The 15,265-nt window shown below is 38.1% G+C and overlaps 1 protein-coding gene across 4 annotated transcripts in view; it reads right to left on the bottom strand.

Annotated features, from left to right (window-relative positions):
- UTRN (utrophin) overlaps positions 1–15,265 on the bottom strand; it is a gene marked incomplete at its 5' end in the record, with an annotated part of 335,751 nt that overhangs the window by 203,965 nt on the left and 116,521 nt on the right. For 3 of the 4 annotated variants that reach the window (XM_084203642.1, XM_084203641.1, XM_084203644.1), the window contains 8 exons: positions 1,530–1,702; positions 3,489–3,680; positions 9,940–10,092; positions 10,895–11,032; positions 12,252–12,401; positions 12,934–13,104; positions 13,247–13,375; positions 15,079–15,258. In XM_084203642.1, the coding sequence (XP_084059768.1) occupies positions 1,530–1,702; positions 3,489–3,680; positions 9,940–10,092; positions 10,895–11,032; positions 12,252–12,401; positions 12,934–13,104; positions 13,247–13,375; positions 15,079–15,258 (1,286 nt within the window). The remainder of the gene's footprint in view (positions 1–1,529; positions 1,703–3,488; positions 3,681–9,939; positions 10,093–10,894; positions 11,033–12,251; positions 12,402–12,933; positions 13,105–13,246; positions 13,376–15,078; positions 15,259–15,265) is intronic. The other variant, XM_084203643.1, reaches the window with a different exon arrangement.

The following is a 15,265-nucleotide window of genomic DNA, read 5'->3' as shown; positions in this document are numbered from 1 at the left end:
TTTTTCAATAAGACAACTAGGTTTCTGGATAGCCCTGGATACTTAACCAAAGTAAATTTGAGTAGTAAATTCAACTGTACACACACTTACAAAATGTTAACATTAATTAAAGCTTTCCAAGTAAGTTTCAAGTGGAAAAAAAAAAGCATAACTAAAGCTTAGTGCATACAGTATCTATGAGGACAATACAATAGCTACAGGCATATAAACATGGATGGGCACCAGATTTAGGAGCAGTTTTCTCCAAATTCAGCAGGTGACCACGAGGACCCAGCAAGAGCACAATGCTCTACACAGCTGGCATCACTGTTTTCTGATTTAAGAACCCACAGTGAAACAACATTGCCTGCTGAGTTATTAGAAATCTTGATCCTTCACTCATCCAGGGCCCCAGAATTTCTGGAAGTCTCTATTTGGATGATACCATGAACGGATTTTTATATCCCCACACATTTATCAGTGCTCTGAGAAAGAGCTGGAAAAATCTGCTTATGTAATACACACTCTTCCTAAAAACATCTCTTCAAAATACACTGCCACATGTTGATATCAGACTTCTGGTGCTACAAAGCAAGGAAACATAGTTAGGCATACCTTATGCTCTACAAAACTTCTGCATCATCCATTACCTTACATCATCATTAAAAAGGAAATACTGTAAAAGCAAATGAACTACAGTAGAAGCCTTTGCATTTAATTTTAAATTTTATTTAATGATTTTCAGTCATTAAGGGTTGTTTGCATAGCAGCAATCTCAGTGTACACTGCTGCTTGCAGCGTGAGCACGTTCAGCTTAGTGGTAACTTTCCAAACGTGTACTTTGACACTTTCACAAATTCCAACTTAAAATATTCCCCTAATACACTTTGCCAAGAATCACTAAGTGGTATTGAGTTTGTTTTTAAAGATTTAAAACTGATTCACATAATGTAAAAAGTTTAATGTCTCTTCTGTAAGGGGTGGGGAGAAATCAAACTTTTTGCCCTATTTGTGGCAAGGAAATTAGATATACATATTTCTTAAGCAATTATTTTAGTATTCTCTTGTTTTCCTAACAACAAAATTTTCTAATCAGGTCATCTCTCATCTTAAAGTACTTACAACAAATATTATTGACAACTGCCATAGGTGCTGTATTTAAAAAACCTTATTCTTTCAAACTGCATCTTTCCTTCAAAAAAAAAAATCAGCCTTGAATTCTTGATTAAAAGATGTCCTACTCAACATTATTCTTCTAGAATTTTGCTTTGTGATGCCTTTACAAAACCAAAATTTTATGTTCTATAAACAAAACTTTCTATTTCATAAACTAGAAACAATGAGCCTCATGAAAGCAGCCGAACTTCAATTTCCGAGTTAACAGTTTCAACGTTCAATAATTCTGGAAATTATTTTGCAATACCAACAAATAAAAGCTGATAACTCCCAAACTCATCATCATCATTAAGGTAAATTTGAAAAACACTTATATAAACATGTACATAAAGTATTTACCACATGGCCACAGAGACCTATCATGCTTGACTTACCACTTACGATCATTGTACATTCTATTAATTCTGTCCCATTCTGCATTCAGCTGTGTTAGTGCATCTCCTATTTGTATTGCCTCAGGTCCAGATGCTTCCAATATAACATCAGGCTGCTTTTCATGTATTACTGCAATTTGATCCCCAAGTTTATCCAAAATATCTTTTATGTTCTGCAAGTACAGTAATGGCACAAGCCATCAGTAAAGTCATCACCAGCAGGAAATAAGAGAAAAATACCAAAACATAATATTTTCAAAAATCTTTTCCAAAAATCAGCATCTACAGTAAGACCATGACCACCAGTAATACTTACAGTTTAAATCAGTTTTAGCAAATGAACTAAATAGATCATACCCTTTAAGCATGTATCCTTTTCAGATTTTTATGAAAGGATGTAATAACTCATAGATATCTAATTTGTTTCTAAGGTTAAGGGCACACCTTACTTCTCAAAACAACACTATCTTCACTATTAAATAAATCTTCCCATGTCACTATGTATAACCCTTTCCTCATCTAAAAAAATGGACCACAAAATGCAACTTCATCACGCTTCATCTAACCTCCCATATGCACAGAACTGCAAAAGCATAAGGCTGCATAAAGGTTTTACATTTAAATGACAAAGTTAAAGTAATCAATTTCAAATACCACTGAACTATGATGTGAAAATTCCTTTAAACCAGGTATTGTTGCAAGACTGCCTTGGTATTCGGAAGACAAACAGTCCATGTAGACAGTGGAATTTACTTATCTTTTTGAATTTAAAGAGTAATGCTTCTAAAAATTCTATACTCTGCTATTTGCTTTTTCTGAAAACATCCTTTAACTACACCAAAACTTCAAAACAGATGAGACACCTGCACCAAAATGAAGTATTTTAAACCTGCCTTAAACCACTCCTGTTTTAAACCACTCCTAACTGCAGTCAAGGCAGCACAGAAGCAGAGTAAGCAGGGTTAGGACAATTTCACCAACAAAACAAAGGCCGCCCCCTTTGTCAAAGGCTGGCACCATTTCCATATCTGCTTATATAAAATATATTAAAAACCCAGAACATGACAAATGGAAGCATGTACACAGCAGAAAGGAAAGCATGTCAGAAAGTGGACTGGAATTCTGCAAAGTTTTTAAAGGACCTACATAGCAGCTGCAGAAAGAGCTAATCTAGCTCTTAGTGAGAGGCAGAGCCCAACTACACCTCAGATATAACACATGGACCCTGCTATGATTCCCAGTCCAGAGAGGTACACTGCACCATGCCATGTGTAAGTCCCAACTCCAATGGATATTTTCTGAGGGAATCTATTTCACACTCTTTTGTATGGTAAGAATTAACCAGGGCTCATACTTTTCCATACTCAGCTCATATTTGAAAGCAGGATTCAGTATTTTCAAGCATGATTTCTTCATCTCCTTTTGAAAAAGGGGAGGTCCTCCACTATTTCCTCACTATAAATCACACAGGTCAATCCACTGGCTGACAATAAGAAGGGGGAGCTTAAAACTGAAAGAATATTGCAGAGTTTTGCTCATCACAACAGGTACCATCATCTTGTGGCCTTATACACAGCTTCATAAAAAGTCCTATTTCAGCAATTGTTTTCATATAACCTAAGAACAGCAGCTGTATTATGGCTATCAAGCAGGAATGTAAGGAGATTGGCTTTAGCATTTCTCTAAGTGATGACTATGATGAGAAATAAAAGTGTCTACAACAAATTAAACCTTGCTCCCTCAACCTCCCATCCAGTTTTCATGCTGCTACACTTTGTATCCAGATTATGCATAGAAAAAAATTAGCTTACAGAACTGTAATTTTTTAGTTTTCAGTGCATATTGATCCTGTATATACCAAGCAAAACTATAAATGTAGTAATAGAGTTGTAAATGTGGTGGCCTTTCTTCTGCTATTTCCCTTCTCCACTCTGAATATAATGCTTAGGCATGCAGTACCTTCAGTGCATCTTCCTGAGCTGAAAAATCCTCATAGATGCCAGTATTCAGCTCTGGTCCATTCAGCAGCAGCTCAACATCAGCCATGGCCAGCAAAACTTTGTTGATTTCAACCAAGTACTCAGCTGAGAAAGGCAAGGTCCTAACTCCTGTAGCAAATTGGCCTTTTAACCTCTGCTGGACAGGGATTGCCTGAAAACATGAAAATTCATTTCATAATTCAAGCAACAATCCATTTCATGAAAAAATCCTAAATCAATGAACTATATTCAGAATAATTACTTTTCTACATTAGAAAAGAAAACAAAGGTCTTTCTAGCAAGATTACATGAATTCAGAAAGCTGCAAGTCCCGCACAGGACAGTTTGTTTATTTTAAAAGTTAGAAAACAGTTGATATCATGCTTCAAAATGACTCTGTATTATTCTTGATTAGAACTCCAACAATGGGAAGGGTACTACTGTTTCTCTTAACTTGAGCCTTACAATTTCCAGAAATAACACTTCTTGATTGAGCCTGTCTCTACTGTTACAACACACACTGCTTCCTTCATTGCCAAGATACCAATTTACTGAAACACTTATTTCCCATCCATATTCTTTTCAATAAGCACTCCCACCCACATTTTCTAACCATTTTTTAAAAATAAATTAGTGCTCCACCAGTACTCCAATATTTTGCAGCAATAAAAGACAGTAACTCCTCCAGAGCTTGCCAATTGTTTTCTGCTCTGGCTGCAAGACGAGGCTATCCAGCCAAGTAGCATGTTAGCAGATAAGAGAGTAAGAACAGCAATTTAATGCAGCTTTCCCTTGGCTCACTAATAGTGGGCTAGATCCAAAACATTGGGAAGATTGCTACAGGAAACTATCCCTCTGCCATGCCCGGCAAAAATTAGTAGAGGCAGGTAAGGCAGACTGACAGAAAACATTTTTAGCAGAAAATGTTTCTTGTCAAACAGGATTCTGTTACCATCTCTGAAAACAGCCTAGCTCTTTCAAATTATCAAATAAAAGAAAGCCCACTTCCAAATATTGAAGAACTCAAGCAACCTTAAATCACTATGTTGTACTCCGTGAGTAAATCAAGCAGGACAGAGACACGGGACTGTGGGATTTACTAACAGCTAAGAGCACTCTAAAGAGTGAGGAATAAATGTATGCTCATAGCAATTTCAGCCAGTGAATTTTACTTTGCAATTTGTCTGGGCTGGGTGCACACATGAAAATCTCTAGCAGATCTGACAACCAATAAAATATTAAAGCCCCACTAACCAAGTGGCTTGCAAACACCTGTCTGTATCTTCCTCCTTCACAGGCTTCTGAGAATTTCAAATATGTCACTCAAATTAACAGGAACCTAACACAACCAGCATATGTAGTGCAAATGAAGCAAGGACTGCAGCAGAAAAGATATGTTCACATATTCACAATTCAGGACTTCACATGCACTAAATGTTCCCAAGGATTTTCTTTGTTTTGTGTTAGTTTGGGTTTTTTTCTTTTGTAAAATAGACAGTCATCCTGTTCTGAAACTGGGAACACAGCTTTGCTTCCACAAAACCTTTATCACTAAATATGATTTGCACTCAGTCATTCATTGCACACTAAAGAAACAGGATGCAAGGGCGTAATAGTCCACTAAAGTCTACTAAAAATAAGAATTACAGAAAAGCATCACAAACTACGTAGCACTGCTTTTGATTCAGTACAGCAAGCAAGCACCACAGTTAAAAACAAGGCTTACTCCATATGCTTTAGCTACAGACCCAGCTTCTTGGTCCCTGATGCTCCCCAAATGCATTTTCTTGAGGCTCTGTATATATTTTATCAGCTTCCATCAATGAAATTCAGAGCAAAAGCCAAAGGCTTAGACAGTGGTACAATTTCCTGTGGAAGGAGAGGGGCCCAGTTCCTAAGAAATCAGTCTGTACAACTCAAAGTATGTTTTCCCTAACAACAAGAAACACGTCAAGGTAAGAAAAAACACCAGGATGCCTTCTACAGCACAGCCATCTGCAACATCTTCACAAGGTGTTTTCTCTAACTTCCAGTCATTGCAAAAGTCCCATTCTCACACAGCTGACATGACTTCAGAATCAAGAAATCACCCACATGAATAGGTCACTGGTCTCTATTGTGCTTCCACTCCCCACACACTGCTTTGTCTCTCATTAGAAAAAAGTTGCACAAGATTTAAAACAGCACACGTTGGCACACAGCAAACTTGTTCTGCACTTGTGCATTGACATGTTCTGAAACTTTCCGCTTTCCCAGGAACACCATCCTGGGCCAGATTACTCTTCTTGGCTAAGCAGTGAATTCCTCCTGATGCTGCTCCTTCAGAATATACTTCCTTGCTAATCTCCTCCAGCTGCCTCCTATCACTGAGAAGATGCTGCCTCCTCTCACAACCCTCACTCTTAAAGGTGAACATATGTGAGTGCTATAAACACATTAGTGCTTCAGTACAGCAGAGTTTTTAATTGTTCAGCTGTTCTCTACCTTGTACTGCAGACTGGAAGCTTCTAAAATGCAGCATAATATGCTAAAAAATAGAAGTGGAGTTTTATGTAACTCTCTCACAGTTACCTGATAAATACCTAAATAACACAGAAGTTGGTTTTGGTTGCTTGGCTCTGGTTTTTTTTTTTTTATTAAGGGAGAAAAAAAGTCAGGTGAGCAACCTTTTCACAGAATCAGAATGGTTTAGTTTGAAAAGGGACGTTAAAGATCATCTCATTCCAACCCCCCTGCCATGGGCAGGGACAACTTCCACTACATCAGGTTGCACAAAGCCTCATCAAACCCATACTAGAACACTTCCAGAGATACACAGCTTCTCTGGGCAACCTGTTCCAGTGCCTCATCACCCTCACAGTGAAGAATTCCCTCCTAATGTCCAATCTAAACCTACCTTCTTACAGATTAAATCCCTTTGCCCTTTGTTTTACTCCTCCATGCCTTTTTAAAAAGTCCCCTCCAGCTTTCCTGTATGTACTGAGAAGCTGCTCCTCTCCAGAATCTCCCCAGAGCTCTCTTCTCCAGGTTGAAAGACCTCTATCAGTCTTTACAGGAGCAGTGCTTCAGTCCTCCCACAATTTTTCTTCAGCATACACAAAAAAAAAGTCAATCTAGGGTTAAGAGGAAATCTGTCTGGAGGACTTAATAGCCCTTTTCTACTTTAATTTCAGTGTTGATAGAGCATGCTTAATAAATTTGCTCTCTCTTTAAATACTAGCAAAAACAAAGGATTGAAGGAATAAAGAGAATACCTGGTTATTACTGAACATTCTATAAATAAGGCCACTCAATAAGAATGGCTAAAAATGCTTTTAATCTGAAGGTCAAATAAAATTTTATTTCCTCCTATACTCAGCATACAGTTAAACCTGCAATTCCAAATTAAGTTTCAGATTTTTTTCCCCATCTCCCCTTTGACACTTAAATATATTTTGAAAAAAATCTGCTAATGATTCTACTCAATAAGATTTTCTGACTTGCTTCCAAGTGGATTTTGGAAACTACTGCCCTAGATATTGACATAAAATTAAATCATTTACCTCCTTGGATGTTTAACTATATAAGCTAGTTTTTAAATCTCAATATATTTCAGAGCCAGTTTTCTAAAAAAGGTTTCCCAAAGCTCATGTCCATTTAATTAATGCGGTCAGCAAGCAATTGTTCATGTTTAAGTAATCCGGAACCTTTCCTATAAAAAGAGTACTAGAAAAACAAATACATTTTCTTTATTACAGAACTAATGCTTCAAGAGCCTTTTAAGACAATGCTTTGGTTTATAGGAAAAAGTGCACTGCGCCTTCAACTGCATATTCACTGCAGTTGCAAAATTACCAATTCACCATCTGCAAAATTACCATTTTCACTTCAAAACAACTTCCTAAAACCTGGAAAAATCTCTCAGGAATTTAGGCAACAAATTACCTCTGCAATTTAAGGTTTAATTCTTTCCTTTCCCTCATTTTGAACAAAGGCAGAACAGTCCAATTTAAATAAATACTAAAGCACTGTTAGAAAAGAAGGACCTCTAGGAGATGCAAACTTCCAGTGCAGGCTTTTCTCGCTAATGGGTCTGTGGCAAAACAAGGCTTACTCAAAGTGCCTACGATGCAGAAGGGTTACCAATATTTCAAAGATATTTTAACTCCATAATCCCTAGAAGCATAAATGATGAGGAATATTTATGATCCAGCTACTTCCAGCAAATCAATATATAGATATGACCTTCAAGCACCATAAATAAGTCCTCTCCTCCACACTTGCTTACAATAGCATAAATAATGTATTTCATAAAGGCTCAACTGAAGTCTACTCCCCAGCTGAAATCTTCCTTTCCCTCCCTGTTTTGCTCACATCAAACAGCAGTTTGTCTTTCTCTCACTACAGCTTCCTTACATCAAGGTGAGTGCTTAAGCCGCCTGCACTCCAGCAGGTCAAGAATTCTTTTAGTGCTTCTCAGTCCTAGGCTGTGATGAGCAACAAGCACTGTAATTTTCAAGTCTGGTGGCTCCAAGAAAATTCTGGAGCAACGGTCATTATCTAAAATGATGGCATTTGGTAAGACTATTTCTCCCTTTAGCAACATTATGGTCTCACACCATTTTCAGTGTTCAAGATTGATTAGTAGAGCCGGTGAAAAAACAAGCCATAAAAGTAAAATAAGGCCACTTGAGACAAGCTGCCTTAGCACCATATCAAGAAATATCAGAAATCCACAGGCACATGAAACAAAAGCAGCAGTTTGAATTTCCAAATTTCACTCCAGTAATGAAAACTTCTGTGATCCTTTTCTGACAGTCTAGCTGAACTGAGCAAGGATAATGTTTCTCCATCAACAGTCTATTTTAATTGCTACAGTAATCCATATTGACATGACTTTCTGCATTCAGCAACCAGATTCACTTATCCGGGAATGGATCTAGCAGCAGCAGGGATTAGCTGCAGTACAACCAAAGTATCTTCCTTAGAGAAGATCAGTCAAGCTGCAGTGAGACCAACAGTGACAAGGAGGATCCATCTAAGGCATGACTGGACTGCCCCATTAGCAAAGAGCCATGCAGGTGCATTTTTCCATTTCAGCCCAGTAATTGATTCATTCAATGCATCTGATGGTCAAACAGAAAAACTGAATAATGTTGTTTTACTTTAAATATACATGGATCCCCGTGCTCTTCAAAAAAATGCCAGGGCATCTGTCAGGTCCCCAAGCTTGTCACCAGAAGAGATGGCTGGAGACCCAACAGGGCAGTCAGACGCCAGACTGTTCCACAGACCCTGGGCCCTCTCTGCTGCCCAGCTCTTCATGGGAGCCTTATAACTTGAAACAGTCTTTCTAAAGAGCAGCAGATCTTAAAGTTGATACTGAATGGCCTGTGTGACAGAGGACAGCAGACATCTATCACCTGCAGCTGAAGCCACGCAGCACTAGCTGTGAACAAAGAGTACCACATCATGATTTTGAGGGGTGAGTCTCACAGGGAGCCAGAGCATGCTACCAAGTGTATTGGTTCTGGGTAAAAAAGTTATGAAGCAGTCAAAAAGATTTATAGATGTTAATTACAAACCCTTATATGTAGAAATTGAAAAGTCCTTTATAGGTAACCTAGCCCTCAAGCTTGTTCAAGACATTACTTACTGCTTCACAAGGTTCTTCACTGTTATTGCCAAAAATATTAATTAATTACCACAAAAACAAGTGTTTTTAAAAATGAAGAGGAGAAATAAAAGAGACTTAAAAACACCAACAAAAAAATATCCACGAAGCCACAACAAAAGCAATCAAAAATATCTGTATCCTCAAAAATTAAGACATACAACTTTCTGGGCAGTCAGTTTTATCAGTTAACATTATATCACTTGCAAAATTGTTTGTCAAGACACACATATACACATTATCAGAAATACCTCAACCTTTGTCTGTTTTATTAATATTCACTGAGTACGGTAATATCCATTACATGAGGGCAGTTATCCCTCTCTAAGCACTTGAGGCAGGAAAAGATAGAGTAGTTACAATACCCTGACCACAGGATGCAGAAGCACTGGATTTAAGCCTCAAACAAGGCTTTTATCATACCTGCACCAAACTGATATTAAATCTGGCTGTTTGAGCTAAGAGTTTTAAAAAAAGAGTTAAGTGTAATCCTCATGGATTGAGACTGGCAAGACAAACTTTTCCTGAATCAGGCCCACAGCCCAGTCTAAGATTTGGGTCGAGACGAGATCTTTTGGATCTATGAGGACTATGTAGAAATCCCAAACTAGCACGTTGATAATTTCCTAACAAAAAATGAATGCTGTTATTTTGAAACACTTCTTTGCACAGAGGTGTCCAAAGAAGATCACTAGACTAGATTAAACTCTGGTGTATGAATCTCCAAAGTTCATACACACCATTACTGTTTGTTCTAAGAAACAGAAGCCTCATTTACCTGTAGTTTTTGTTCATCCTCCACACCTTGCAGCCCTGACAGACGGTCCTCAGCCTCATTCAGCCACTTCATTAGACTATCATGTTCCTTCTTATACTGGGAAAACACTGGAGAGAGTTCCACCGCCTGCCTCCTTTGAAATGACCTGCACTCCTACAATCCAGTGTGTTGGAAAATATGGTGTAAAAAGAGGGAAGTAGTGAACAGAATAGGTCTTATTTATTTGAAAAACAAAAGTACTTGAGGGATTCATTTGAAGGAGCAAATTGCAAAATATGCAATGCAACTAATTTATTTTTGTAATAGCTCTATTCTCTTTATCTCCATAGACATGTAGAAAGCTCGCCTGATGGTTTTGCCCTGCGTCTTTCAACTACACCTCAGCTTGTCAACTCTAGCATGATTGAAACAGGTGAGCTAAAAGGAGCATCTTTCTTCTAGAAAAAAAACATTTTTAACACAGCATGTGCATGCAAGCACCACAACATGCTGCAGTCACTGTTAATACCCTCTATAGCAAGGAAAGGGAATTTGGGAGCAGGCTCAGTCACACCAAGGGCTTATGCTGAGAGGTCGGTGTGCTTGTGTACATGTGTATACATAGCCACTCTTCACACAGCCTGGTGGTGGAGATAAACCTCTGTTCAAGGGCCAGCAAAGACAGGTGAAGCAAATACCTAACTTGATGCACCCAATACATAGGGTGGCCCTCTGTGAAGCTGTGAAAGGGACTTTAAAAATCAAAACCACTCCCCCAAAACCTAGAAATGGGAAAATTCATATTTTGGAATTGCAAAGATTCAGAGAGTCAGATTGTGTGCACATACATTTGACTCTTCCCAGAGAATCACATATACTGAAAGAGTCATAAGGTATAAAATATGGATTGCAGGTTGGAAGTGGGATACCAAAGGTAAAACTGATAAATAAACCGTAGTAGCTACCATAACTGTACCTGCAAACTGTTGTACTTATTCTGCAGAAGCAACAACTGCAGGCGGATCTTCTCTCTCCTATGGTCCTCCATAGGTTGCTGGAGCAACTGCCCTCCTCTCTGTAAAACTGCTTCAATCTGAGCTCTTTCTTGATCCAGCTGAAATTACACAAATCTCTATTATCTACAGAAATTAATTTTAGAAACATTAGCTACTCCGTTATTAACAGCAATTGTACCAAACTTTTGTCTTATAACCCAAATGGGAGCCAAACAAATTCAAGCAGATATTCTCCTCAACAGCTACCAAATCATAAAATCCAACTTTCCATAAACTTTACAAAGAGATGTACTGAAAGAAGTTTAATGAGCTAGGAGTATGCATTCACATCAATAGGGCATTATGACTTTAGCTCCATTTCTCTTCTACATCTTCCTTGACAATAAGCAAGCTCAGAGCAGAACAGCACAAAAATAAAAATTCAATAAATATAAAAACAGTATAAAAGGAAGGCTATGTTCTATAACCATAGGCCCTTCTATAGAAATAGTTTAAAATTTGCATTCTGTAATATACATGGCATTTTCTATAGATTTATATCCAGCTTTCCAGCTCAGTTTATAGTATTTGAGCTGCTTAAAAGCAAGGCAGAGTGGACTGACAGGAATTTACCTGATTTTGCAGGCAACAAGGCCATAGTGGACAAGATGCTAACAAAACTATGGCAGTTTTATATGGGTGAATAGCAGAGTCTAGATAAGAACCTAGAGGATAAAATTTGTTCAAAGCTTTTATTTTAACTTTGAAGATTGAGTCTTGTAATGTGGCTCTTACTTGCACCTTACCTTAAGCATCCTCTGAGCTGGCCTGTGCACTGTGATTCATTTTATCATACCAGTTTAAATTTGTACCTCATTCAAACATCATTCAAATACAGGACAGATTCCTTACAAAGAGCTACTTTGAGTAGGAGATAGATAAATAAAAATCACAGTTCACTACTTATATTCTATAAAACTGTGATGAAAATACCAACTCAAGTATGGTTACCAAATATAGTATGGTATATATATATATATGGTATATATATATATGGTATATATATACCATATATATATATATGGTATAGATATATATAACTGTGATGAAAATACCAAATCAAGTATGATTAGTTGCACTCAGCCCAGCAGCCAAGAGGCAATAGCTATGGGAAAAGTATTGGAAAATTATGCAGGGTATCCAACAACCTGAGTCCCCTTCCTTTTCTACCCCTAACTTAAAGGCATTTCATCAGAATTCCCCCTCAAAGTCTGGAGCAATGGGGACAAAATAGGAAGTTATTTATTTAATTATGTATTTGTTCCATTGCTCACAAACCTTTTCATCTTCCCCACTCAACTCCAGATGCTTTTCCACAACTTTTAACATATTTTGTATGTCACTCTCAAATTTATCCAGGTCTAGAAAAGCCACTCTAGCTTCACGGGGCTCTGACATGACAGGAAGTCGTTCTTGTCCAACCAGCATCTGCAGAGCAAAATAAAACCTTGGTCAAGCTGGACCTTTAGTCTGAGCGGTCCCATACAATCCCCCATGAACAGTTATATCAGTCTGCAGGACCATTAGATATCAGTATAAATCAAAAATTTAAGAGTTTTATGATCAGAGATAGCTTGAACACACTCGGTAGTTAGTACCAACTTTCTACATTCAAACTTCAATCTGAGTATTTTGTTCTCAAAATAAATGAAGCATCTCCAGTCACATTAGCTTATGGTATTTTTTTGTAGCTCATAAACATGTACAATAATATATAAAATTTTCTGAAGAGTTGTTTGTAAATTTTTCCATGAAGCACAAGTCAGCAACTGCTACTCAGGTAAAAAAAGCAGCTGGTCTGAAAATCAGTCTGTTTTTCACATATAGATACCTACACTTAAAAGACAACTCAAAAGCAGCAAAGTGCTGCTGTGATAAACCACGACCAATCCACTACAGCCAGTTGCCATCTTCTTGGCACAGATTCCCCAAGCAAGTTCTGGGGCTCGCTCATCCTCACCTTGGCACTTTTGATGTGCTGAGAGACCTTCTCAAAGTTACGGTTGAGTTCTGCCAGCTTGGGCTCAACAAGCTCGCGGCAGGACACGCCCCGACCGTTCATCAAGATGACAGCCTGGTCACGGACGTTATCCACCCGGAGACTGACGTCATCTAGTTCAGATGTTAAACGCTGAGAAGTGAAAGAAAATGAAAATGGTCATCTCCTAGGCAAGAAGAGAGACATCTAAAAATAAATAGGAAGCAAATCTGACATCATTCAGAATCCATGAGTTGACTGGTAATATTTTGACAGATGACACAACATTTCTTACCTTCACAGTTTCCTCCTTCTGGCTAGCTGACTTCTTCTCAATTTCATCCAGTAAGGCTTCAGCCTGGTACAACCAAGTACTTATGTGAGCAACATTTTCATCAAAAATTTCCAGCTGGCCCTGATGATTCTGAAAAAAAAAAATGAAAAAATACATTAATATGAGAAACTTCTAAAAATCCCACCAAAAAAAAATCCCTAAGACAACCACAAAAAAACCTCACAAACTCAAAAAACCATCAAATAAATCAACCCTGCCAAAATCTTATGAGTAGAAAGGAAATTGATAAAATAGTGTTTTGGACACACTTTGGAATGTGTGGTCACTGAAAATTAGACCACACCTTTCATCTTCACTAGTATTTACAAAAATTCAATTTTCATTCTAGAGCCTTCGATAATATAAATTTCTCATTCACAGAAAGGGAAATAGAAGTAGCTGAGGTAGTTTGTACAATTAAAGATAGACAATGTGTTACTACACTACAACCACTTCATAATATCTCAGTCAACCAAAAATTCCACAATTTTTTCTATCAGCACTACCAGGCACAACAGTATCTACTGTATGTGGTTGTTCGGGTTTTTTTTTAATTGGAAAGGGATTATACTAAAATTACAAATTATAGCAATCAAGTTTTGATATTTTACTGATTGCATTAAAATATTCCTTCCTCTTAAGAAAAGTAACAAAATTGTAGACATGATAATTAGGTCTCTGCTTTCACATGCAATCAGAAATTGTAACATTAGGCGCCCCAGACAGATGTAATATTATTTTGTCTATCAGATTCAGAGAAGTAACCATCTGTTTAAGCCTTTTACCAAAACAAAAAGGTACATAAGATTTGCTCTTTCAGAATAACAAAACAAAAGGAGGAGAGAAAAGAGAGAAGGCCTATGATTGTGCTTTGTAAGGTGAAATTGTTCTTTTGCTACATGGAGCTATAAGGTTCTAAATGTTGATATAGAGAACACAGACAATACTTATCACCAGATAGGAACATAATCCAGAAGTATTTAGTTATGGATCCTCCTTACAGCATTTACACATAAAGGTAAACTACCTGACTACTCCTAACATGGAATTGGATTACAAAATTAACACTATCACCTTCAAGAGGCACTGGACAGGAGCCACAGGGCTCACCATCCATGTACACACTATAGTTTCCCCAACTTCCACCTTCTGAAGTCCCCGATATGGGCTGATTGTCATAACTAGCTAAACAACACCAAAACATCCTATTTATATAAAAGCATCAGTCTTATTTATATAAAAGCATCAGTCTCATATCTCATACTAGTATCAGTTGTAGACTGTTTCCTGTCCATTTAGCTCAATTAGCAGCTTTAGGTGTATTAATGTGCTTGGGCTTTCATTTCGTCAGCCAAAGAGATGCTGTGGCCACACTCGAACACTTGCAGTACGGTCTGTCCGAAAGAGCAATAGACTGACAGAGTCACAAGTGCTTTGCTGAGCACCACTACAAAGTTATCCATCGTCCATTAAACAGCCATCATCCGGGCCTCAAGGAAATCTATCAACACAAATTCACTGTTCATGTTGGAGCTGGCACAGAGGCTGAATATTCAGGCTGAATAAGGAGCAGCACATGCAGCAGCTCAGTTTTCCTTCTTCCTCACTGTATACCACCTTATGACTTACCTCTCCATCTACAGCATAGACCGATACCCATTCCACATTCTTTTAAGTCCATGAGGCATCACGGAAGCTTCACTTTACAGTAAAGTGAGACAAGTGAAAACTCCAGCTGCTCCAAAGAGGTGGAAGGAGAACTACCCTGAATATTTCTCAGGTGAGCAACTTACCAACAAGGTGTCACACCAGTCCTCAGTCCAGGTTCGAACTCTGCTCCAGCCAGCATTCAGGACACACAGCTTCTCCTCCAGGACAGTCTCACTCCCTTCCACCAGAGACTGGAGCGCAGTGCAACTTTCTGTGATGCTCTTCAGATCAGCCTTCCTCCTCTCCAGCTCTCTCAGCACATTCTGAAAC

Source organism: Fringilla coelebs (genome assembly GCF_963513975.1).
Source record: "Fringilla coelebs genome assembly, chromosome: 3".
NCBI classification, from domain to species: domain Eukaryota; kingdom Metazoa; phylum Chordata; class Aves; order Passeriformes; family Fringillidae; genus Fringilla; species Fringilla coelebs.
This window is presented reverse-complemented; position numbering and strand designations above follow the sequence as displayed.